Below are 10,000 nucleotides of genomic sequence, written 5' to 3'. Positions count from 1 at the left end.
TCACGCTTGGATGTAGCATCTAGCATTGTAGCATGACACAATCAGCCAGTCAGATCGACACTGATACTGGCACTGATTGATTCACACTCATTTCGAAACCTCCAGCTCAAGCTACCGTCACCGCAACTGCCTGCCTGCCCGCTACAGTGCTTCATGTTCGAAAAGTTTCGTTCTGACAGTTCTCAGCGGACGTCTTATTGTGTCCGAGACAACGAACGTCCGTGTTTCTGGAGGCCTGCTGTGGCTCCGACCCCTGACCCCTGACCCCTGGGCCACGCTGGGCCGTGTGTGTGTCAGGGTGTTGTTCCCAAGACCCTCACAGGCCACAGGCCACAGCTCTCCCTGTGGAATCACCTCCTTTCCCAGGCCTCTCATCAGGCTTATCACCTGGGTGTGAGTGTCAGGGAGAGGGAGGTGGAGGGAGGAAGGGGGGGGAGCAAGAAAGAGAGAGAGAGAGAGAGAGAGAGAGAGAGAGAGAGAGAGAGAGAGAGAGAGAGAGAGAGAGAAAAGATGATAGTGAAATGAGCACAAGATTGTTTTGTTAGGGTTAGGGTTTTTTTACAAGACAGGCCCAGCAAAAACAGGCAAAAAATTCAGCAGACAAGCCAGATGCCTGGGAGAAAGTTCTAGATCACCCGTTTACACTCAAAGTATAATTTTCCTGTGCATTCACGGTCATACCTGGCTCTACATCAGATTTTGCGTTGCACTGATTGGTCTTTTGTCATTAGAGGAATCAAAATCAACCTAAAGGTTAACTATGTAGTCAAAATCAAGTAAAAAAAAGTTCTCACCACGGCCATTTCGTCAATGGCATACTTTATCCCCAAGTATTCTCGGTTTACAGTAAAAAAAAGTCTAACCGTAAAACGTATCGGATAACACCATCTCATACATATCAAACACTTCGCCAACTTCTGAAACGACATCCTAACCACATAAAAACCCTGTGATTCGGAGATATAAAAAGTCAGCTATAGACTCGGCCTTTACCGAGGCAAAACCACAGCCAATATTCAGTTTCGGAGGAGGTATAAACATGAGGCATTATGAAAGCAGGTGAGTCAGAGTGTCTGTCAAAGAGAAGCTTTCACAGCCTCACAACTTCCTCTCTCTCAGACAACTGCATCATTTAGACGAGGGCTGACGGCGCTCAAAAGCAGGCCTCTGCGTCAATAGAGGGGGAAAACGACACGTACACACACACATACACACACACAGACGTACAGACACACACACACACACACACACACACACACACACACACACACAGGATTTCACTCTCAAACCATATTTACACAATAACCCCTTCAATAGACAACCTTCAGAAAAGAGAGCGCATTTTCATAATATTGCAGGAATAAGAAACATATACATCATTTAAAAAGTATTATTTTCATTGAATTATCACTCAGTGGTTTAGATAAGGATAGCTGCTTGGAGCCGATGACAAAAAAACAATTACCACAACCTTTGTCTGTATCCGACAACTATTTTAGAACACATCTTCATTTAGGGTGGCAGATCTTGACAGGCTACACTTCCCTCCAAACACTTCACAATAAAAGCCTTGTAGACCGAACCACTAGTCCCCTCGACTCTTCCATCTCATCTCTCAAACCCCGCGACCTCTGAGGTGAACACGGTTCGACACATTTATTAAAACAGTAGTAGGCCTATAATAACACCACCACCACGCAACATTAAACGTTCATGTTTAACTTTTTGGCTCTCAAGACATTGACTATCCAGCAATTGCGCCAAGTCACTGTAAGTATAAATGCAAATAGGCTACCCCCTTCTCTTACTCCAGAGCCTAAAGGACAGTTAAGAGAGGCGTCTGGAGCAGCTATCACCCTTACCTGTGTGGACCGTGGCCAGCCAGAGGCCTAGGAGAGCCAGGAGGATGAGCCTGGAGACACTGCTGCTGCTGCCGCTGTTAGCCATGGCTCCTGTGATGAGTGTGCAGAGTGTTCAGAGTCTCCAGAGCTCCTGAACGCTTGGGTTTAGAGAAGGCTGACTACTGGAGAGTGAGAGAAGAGGGGGGAAAGAGAGTGGGAGGTGGTGGGGAGGAGGGGGTTAGAGGGGGGGGTGGGTGGGTTACGGAGGAACTGTCTGGGACAGTGCTGACTTTGTCAACACCTCATCAGAGGGCCCACCCACTTCATACACTTCGGAAAACACACATACTGGATGAGGACACTGACCTAAGGTCAGTTTTGCGGATCTCTCAACGTAACGGTTAAAATTAGGGTTAGAAAACGGCAAACTGATCCTAAATCTGGGCCCCCCCGGCCGATATGTGGAACTTCTACAGCCCTCGGATCATAGGTGGGTTTACAACTGACGATGGTGACACCCACCGCCCCGATCCATCTTCACCTCATACTCTCTCTGAGGTTCTCAGTGGTGGGGTTGAGGTTGCCATAGGGGACACATCGACAGGTTGTTGTTTAAGAAGCTGAGAGAGATGTGTGCTCCTCTCTCACAGGTGAATAGTCAACATGTGTACACAGGCCGCATGTGAATGTGGAGTTCACCTCGGGTGTAATCCTAATTTGAGATCCAAGCGCGTAACTCGACTTTACATTTGCATAAATCTGGGACATCAATGGGACATTCGAGTGATGATTTGGCTGATATGTGCATCGCGTGTTACGATTCCACCTTTAGTAACAGAACTCCGAAAGTCCTGTCCACACAACTCATTCAGACCATGTTTAAATACTTTTGAATCCTCCCTTCCCAGCTCACTCCTTTGTCCTGACTGTGTTAGATCATCGGTTACTTCGGCACTCAGGACACAGAGAACTTAGTCCACATGGTCTACAGAATTCCAGAAACAAAAGGGACTGTTCAAACATACAGGTTTGGTCCTATGTTTTCAAAGCGAAAAAAGAAAAAACTGTTTTCCCAGACTTGTCTGAACAATCTCAGCATCACCAAGCTTTGATTTTAACAGATTTGAGTACACACCGAAAGTGCAAGAGGAAGTGGTGCACAATTGGGCACGAGTGTGTGGGTGCAGAGCATGTATTTGAAGAGGCAAAAATCATAATGTACACTTCCAGTATTGCCAAACGTTCACACAGAGACAGAGAGATGTGAACAGCCCACACAAGAGACTGTTTTATTTCATACCGCAATAAAAAAGTATGACTCCAGCAGTTCCTCATTTCCATATATTATAATACAGATGCAGAATTGAAAGTTTATTCCTTTAAACAGCCTAGTATTTTACAAGAAATGGATATAACTACTTGGTACTTTTCAACATGCCCTTAAAACAGGACATAAGTGGGCACAGATCCTTGGGTCCTACTTTGCCATCATCATCATCACCATCATCACCATCACCATCATCATCACCATCCATGAACAACCAGCAGAAAACAGAAAAGGGGGAGAGGAGAAAAAAAGAAAAAAAATGGAGGGAGGTGGGAATACTTTCAATAAATAAAAACACAAAAAACAAAGGATATAATCGTTTGTCACCAGAAACCCCCCCCCCCGCCCCCGGCACCACCCCACCCCACCACTACCACCCCACCCATGATGCCCATACAGTTTAAAAAATTCCATGAGGGGGGAAGATTCGAATTTTGGAATCATCCGTCTTCGTGAACTTTCAGACACGAGTAGACGAGTTAGGACTGAGCAGTCGATGGCAGATAAAGAGATCGGGGACAGACCAACCGTTGAATTCAGCCTCTGGCCTCTGGGAGGTAAGTCTGAATGCGCCGTTTCAACGGATTACTTCCGTCAGTTGGTCGGTCGGTCGGTTGGTTCAATGTTTGATTTGTTTTCCTTGTCCTTCTTCTCTGACGTGTTTAAATATTCAAAAGGTGGGTTTTGTTTGGAGATCCTGTAGAAGTGGAGAGCACCCTCCCCCGCCAGGCCTCCAATCACGTTAGTATTTGGAATTAACTTAAAACAGAAGAAAAAAGTGGATGCGGTTTAAAAAAGAAAAAAAAAAGTAAAGGAGTTTGGGGTAGTCGGGGAGATGGCAGCTGTTCAGGAGGGATATAGTCAGTTGGGGTTTGGCAGCGGTCCCTCGTTACTCATCCACTGTCTCTATCTCACCCATGTTCAACCGATCAGACGACGCGTTCACAGAAAAACCTGGAGAGGAGAGAGAGAGAGAGGAGATTCAGGGTGATGTAGACATTTAGTACACATGGATTTTGGGGCTGAATCTTCAGAAATATCTGTGTAACTTCATCTACGGCAGACTAGACTTCTTCATTAACATCCTCATCTACTGGGAGTTACTGAGGAGAACAACATGAACCGACTCAGCGGTGGTGACTGGCTGGGTTAGTCCCCCCCCCTCCTCACCTAGCAGGCTGGGATCTGCCCTGACCATCTTCTGTTTTTTCTTCTTCTTCCCTGAGGTGACGGTCTCGAAGCGTGGCTGCTGGAGGCTCGTGTGGTTGGACTGGTAGAGCGACGTGGACCCCGTCCCGCCCCACACAGAATCCTGGGAGAAACAGGAGTCAAAGGTCAGAGGTGAAAAAAAGAGGGTTCCGATAACTAGCCTAATAACGAACCTCAGGTAAATAACATTTCTGTTCTTTTCTAAGCATCCTGTAATCATCAAACCCTTTGTAACATTAGTTTGCAGTTCCCCAACTTGATCGTCACAGCCAATCTTAAAACCTTTTAGAACGAACTAACAATGTGCAAAAAAAACGTAGTTTATTGCGAGCTTTTGGTCATAGACCTTCAGGCAAGGAGTTCGAAAACTAGGTTTTTTTGCAGTGTTTGAGTGTGCGGATGCTGTTATTTTGCACTCTATTGATACTCTTCAGTTCCAGCACCTCAGCAAAGTCTGATCACGGATGAGCGGTGGTATTTTCACTATTTAGAACAAACTAACAAAAAAATCACCACAAAATGTCCGTCTTCACTGGCTGCTGTCTCACCTGTTGCTGCTGCTGCTGTTTGGCCGTCTGCTGCTGCTGCTGCTGCTGGTTCTGAGGGGCCTGTTTCTGTTGGTTGGCGTTCTGTTTGGCACGGCGCTCCAGGAACTGCTTGGCAAACTCCTTGGCCTCGGGCGTGTCCCCCAGGTAGGCCCGCACGTAGTCATGAACCTCGTACGGAGAGTCCACCTCCTTCAGGAAGGACGCAAACGTGGGAACTGGAGAGAGAAGGGGGGGGGGGGGTGAGTTTGTTAGGTCAGGTCTCACGAGGGAAGAAGATGATAATAATAATAATAATAATATTTATACAAGTTAGTTCCAACCAAGTAATTTGATTGGCCAAGAGTCCACGAGTGCCGATATACAGTATAACAGCACTGGGACTTTTAACTATATGTATCACTCCGCCGCACAGGTGTTCTATTGTTTGTGTTCAGGTTACTAGGCAACAGTCCAGTTGAAGTTCAGTTGCGGAACAATTTTTTGTTGGCAGAGCTAAAATAAATGATTAAACAAACAAACAAATCATAATCTGTTGTCGTTTATTACTGTCAACAAATAAATGGCGCTGTAGAACTGATTGTCTTCAGGTTGTCTTCGGTACTCGGCCTGCGGCCTCGTACCTACAACCGAATCACAGCCGTGCTGATATTCAGTATAGCAGCACTCCCTCTCGTGTGATATTGCTTTAATATTCATATATTTATTTGTATAGCACTTTTCCTGCAAACGTTGCAGCTCAAAGTGCTTTGATACTGTGCTAGTAGTGATACTTTATCAAAGTGATACTGTTCAAAGTGCAAAGATACTGTGGATATTGAACTTCCGATTGTGGGTGCCGATTTCTTGACTTACTGGTCCAGAGTGCTGAGTAAGTGTATGAGGGTGTGTAAAATGCTGTGTCCAGGGTTATGAGAGTGTGTGTGTGTGTGTGTGTGTGTGTGTGTGTGTGTGTGTGTGTGTGTGTGTGTGTGTGTGTGTGTAGTGTCCACTCACCGTCCAGGTTGTTGGCTGTGTTGAGTGTGTGTAAGGTCTGCTCACACCACTGCATGAAGCCGTCCTGCTGGCTCTTGTTGACGCCCTGGAACAGCTTCATCAGCTTCTCCTCCTCCTCCGCCACCTTCTTGTTGACCCGCGTGCTCCCAGAGTTACTACACACACAATATTGAATTCAATAAACTAAAAGCAGCAAGAAAAAGTGTACTACAGTGCACTGTAACTATATTATATTGATAATGTAATGCGCCTGTAAACCCTGCATGACCTGCCATCCTGCCCCTCCTCCCCCCTCCCTACCAACGTTGTGAAATATCCTAGGCAGCACAGTACGTTTCAGGTCAGCCCCGTCTGTACCGGTGTAAAAGCCCTTATGCCAGTATGCCAAGACGAGACCACGACCTGCGGTTACCTGAGGTTGGCGTTGCCCTTGTTGTTCTTCTGAGCGTTGCCTTTCCTGGTCTGGGCGGGGGCCGGGGCCGGGGCCGGGGGCGGGGACTGGGCGGCCTCCACCGCCTCGTCCCAGAAGCCCAGGTTGGAGTTCTGGGTGTCGCCCCAGATGCTGCTGGAGTCCGAACCCCAGTTAGGAGCCCCCCCGCCACTGGTGTTGACAGACCCCCACACAGAGGGGCTGAGGGCCGTGGTCTGGGAGGGGGAAGAAGGTGGACAGAAGGTTAAACGCTGGCTGACTGTCACCCACGTTGGAAGTTGTAATTCAAAAACGGCTAAGGCTAAGGTTTAAGGATTACTATTCCTGCTACAACTGGTGAATTGATGATTTACTTGCTTAGTCTAATGTATCGATTGTAAGTCACTTTGGAATAAGGCGTCTGCTAAATGCCGTAAATGTAAATGGATTACGGGTAGGGTCGATATAAGGCTCTGTTCCAATTAGTCTAAAAAAACTGACGTTCTTCCTTTATGGAGGTAAGCAAAAATAACCATACTCTTGCTTTATCAATCTGATATGATGATAACGTGATCAGTTATTTTATCATTTGTTTTATTGCTTGTGTGAAGTGCTTGTTTACTTTTTTATGACTTACGCTGGCTGTTTATTTGCTGTGTTATGCAATATTCTAAATGTACTCTGAAGCACTTTGTGACTGCTGTCTTAATAAGTGCTATACAGATAAATAAAAGTAAAAGTAAAGTTTTTACTATTTCAGAGGGTAAAAAGGGACGGGTGAGAACCTATGTTTCTCGTACTCTCTAATAGAATCTCCATTGTCTTTGTCAGCTGAGATCACAAGAAATGGCATTATAAACCTATTGTTATCATAACATGGCAATGTACAAGGCAAGGTAACCCAGGAGTGCAGACAGATAGGACAGACAGGTCAGGTCAACGAGCTAGCCAGCCCCAGGGACTCACGGCTCGGTTCTGTGCGCGGTTCTGCTGGGTGACGGTGGGGTGGGGCTGCTGTGGCTGCTGCTGGCCCTGGTCCTTCGTCTGCTTCATCTGCTGGGCCTCCTCCCTCTGGATCTCCAGCAGGGACTTGGTGGCGGCCGGCTGCTTGGCCACGCTGCCCCAGCCGGAGAGCTTGGCCTGGGGCTGCTGGGCCAGCTGGAGGGCCTGCTGCTGGTGGAGCTTCTGGAGGTCCTGCTGCTGACGCCGCTGCTGTGAGGGGGAGAGAGGGAGGGGGGGGGAGAGAGAATGAATGAATGAATGATCATTGTACAGGTACAACAAAATTGAACTGCAAACCCTAGGTGCTAACAGTCAAAACAGTCCCCAAAAAAGATAATAAAAAACAAGAATGAGACATAAATAGGGGGATAAGTGATCGGGAGGAATCTGAGAATGTATCTATTATGTAAACTTATATACACTATATGGCCTATTCATAGGGGGGTATATAGACAGGAGAGAGAGAGAGAGAGGGGGGGGGGGAGTTCAGAGCCGCAAAAACTAGATTTGTGGAAAGAAAGCAAGCATGATGGCTGTGAAGAACCTTTCCATCTCAGTAGAGAAGCCTCGTCATTCAGAGGTTGTTGCATTCAGACAGGTGCGACAGAAACACGTTGCTGGTGTGACATGGTAGTAATTAGCAGTGATATCTGGACTCTCTTACCTCCTCCAGGGCCTCTCGTTCTCTCTCCTCCTCCAGCTTCTGGATCTCGGCCAGCGACAGGGCGTTCTGGGACAGGGAGATGGCCGCCGCCGTGGCCGACTGCTGTGTCCCCCACTTAGAGGACGACGGGAGCTGTGGGGGGGGGAATACATGATGATCCACACAAAAGGACCATCCACCACTTCATGTGTCACAGAGCTTGTCGAAGGAACTTGATTCCAACGTCTAATCCCAACCTGAACAAATCCATGAAAGGACAAGATTCTTAAGATTCTTGGTGAACACTCTCGACTAGACTATCAAACTTTTGCCCCAGGTCATATAGGTAGCCTAATATTTCAAATAGACCAAAAGTGAGGGTCTATGAAGGTCTATGACCGAAAGCTTGCAATAAACAAAAAATGTTTGCACAGCTTTGAGTGTTTTTCAGATTTTAGCTGCTTTTTTGCACTCTATTGATATTCTTCAGTTCCAGCACCTCAGCTAAGTCTGATCACGGATGAGCGGTGGTATTTTCACAATTTTAAATAGACCAAAAACAAAACGAGCTCAATGTCATGCCGAAATGTGTCTGCCTGTCCGGGTGATGGTGTTCGACAGACCTAATTACATCACCCCGGACACATTTTGGCACCCGGACACTATTCAACATGACAGGTCAATGCGACCCCCCCCCTACCATCATCTGTGCTAGCTGTTGCTCAGCGACCCCTACCTTCATCTGTGCTAGCTGTTGCTCAGCGACCCCTACCATCATCTGTGCTAGCTGTTGCTCAGCGACCCCTACCTTCATCTGTGCTAGCTGTTGCTCAGCGACCCCTACCTTCATCTGTGCTAGCTGTTGCTGCTGCTGCTGTTGCTGCAGCCGGCGCAGCGCCTCCTGCTGCTGCTGCCTCTGCCGCTGCTGCTCCTGCTGCCTCTGCGCCTCCTGCTCCCGCCTCCTCTGCTCCTCCTGCTGCTGCTGGGCCAGGGCCGCAGCCGCCACCACCTCCTCCGCCGCACGCTTCTCCTCCTCGCGCCGCCTCAGCGCCTCCTGCTCCTCCTGCTTCCGCCGCTCCTCCTCCTGGATGGGGGAGGGGGGGAGAGAGAGGGGGGGAGAGAGAGAGAGGGAGGGAGAGAGAGGGAGAGAGAGGGAGGGAGAGAGAGAGATGGAGAGAGAGGGAGGGAGAGAGAGAGAGGGAGGGAGAGAGATGGAGAGAGAGGGAGGGAGAGAGAAAGGGGGGGAAAGAGAGAGAGATGGAGGAAGAGAGAGAGAGAGGGGGGGGGAAAGAGAGAGAGAGAGAGAGAGAGGGGAGTCAGCACATAGGACACCATGGCGGTCTCCCAAACCGCTGTTGCAGACCCAGAATACACACATACTGGAAATACACGTACAATACTTCAACAATTTATCTTTTAACAATGCTCACGAGAAGATTACAATCATATAAGCTAATTTACAACTAAAAAGTTTGGGGGGGAAAATTGGTGCTGACGAGAAGATTATGAGAAGATTACAATCATATAAGCTAATTTACAACTAAAAAAGTGGGGGAGTGTGGAGGCACGAGCAATGCTGCCTTGAGGACGTTGATCACGTGACAGGTCAGGTGGTCAAGGGTTCCTCAGGTCCTTAACTACGACCCATCTTAAAAAGGCATTCTCTAAGGACCGCCCCCCCCCAACAAATAAAAAACTAATGTTTGTGGCCACAACCTTGCCTCATTCGATGACGAAGAGAGGTGATCGCTGTAACTGCAGTTATTAGCATTATGGGAGACTCAGTCATTATGTCATTAAGTCATAAAAGTCAGTCACTATGAATCACCATAAAAGTCAGTCACTATGAATCGACATAAAAGTCAGTCACTATGAATCAACATAAAAGTCAGTCACTATGAATTGCCGTAAAAGTCAGTCACTATGAATTGCTATAAAACTCAAGGTCACTATAAATCAGTTGTAATAAACGACTGTCTATAATAATATAATATATAATAAATGACCGATTGTATAGACGATGCTGCC

The 10,000-nt window shown here is 47.4% G+C and overlaps 2 protein-coding genes across 2 annotated transcripts in view; both read right to left on the bottom strand.

The window, feature by feature from the left end:
• Window positions 1-1,947, bottom strand: part of snorc (secondary ossification center associated regulator of chondrocyte maturation) — a gene marked incomplete at both ends in the record, with an annotated part of 7,181 nt that extends 5,234 nt beyond the window's left edge. The window contains one exon of the mRNA XM_080546737.1: window positions 1,863-1,947. Coding sequence (XP_080402863.1) covers window positions 1,863-1,947 — 85 coding nt within the window. The remainder of the gene's footprint in view (window positions 1-1,862) is intronic.
• Window positions 1,948-3,556: 1,609 nt separating this feature from the next.
• Window positions 3,557-10,000, bottom strand: part of gigyf2 (GRB10 interacting GYF protein 2) — a gene marked incomplete at its 5' end in the record, with an annotated part of 20,445 nt that continues 14,001 nt past the window's right edge. Inside the window, 8 exons of the mRNA XM_080547104.1 lie at window positions 3,557-4,122; window positions 4,339-4,480; window positions 4,926-5,140; window positions 5,919-6,073; window positions 6,331-6,563; window positions 7,294-7,539; window positions 7,994-8,125; window positions 8,817-9,056. Of these exons, the coding sequence (XP_080403230.1) occupies window positions 4,058-4,122; window positions 4,339-4,480; window positions 4,926-5,140; window positions 5,919-6,073; window positions 6,331-6,563; window positions 7,294-7,539; window positions 7,994-8,125; window positions 8,817-9,056 (1,428 nt within the window). The 3' untranslated portion in view covers window positions 3,557-4,057. The remainder of the gene's footprint in view (window positions 4,123-4,338; window positions 4,481-4,925; window positions 5,141-5,918; window positions 6,074-6,330; window positions 6,564-7,293; window positions 7,540-7,993; window positions 8,126-8,816; window positions 9,057-10,000) is intronic.

Source organism: Nansenia antarctica (genome assembly GCF_963989245.1).
Source record: "Nansenia antarctica genome assembly, chromosome: 16".
NCBI classification, from domain to species: Eukaryota; Metazoa; Chordata; class Actinopteri; order Argentiniformes; family Microstomatidae; genus Nansenia; species Nansenia antarctica.
This window is presented reverse-complemented; position numbering and strand designations above follow the sequence as displayed.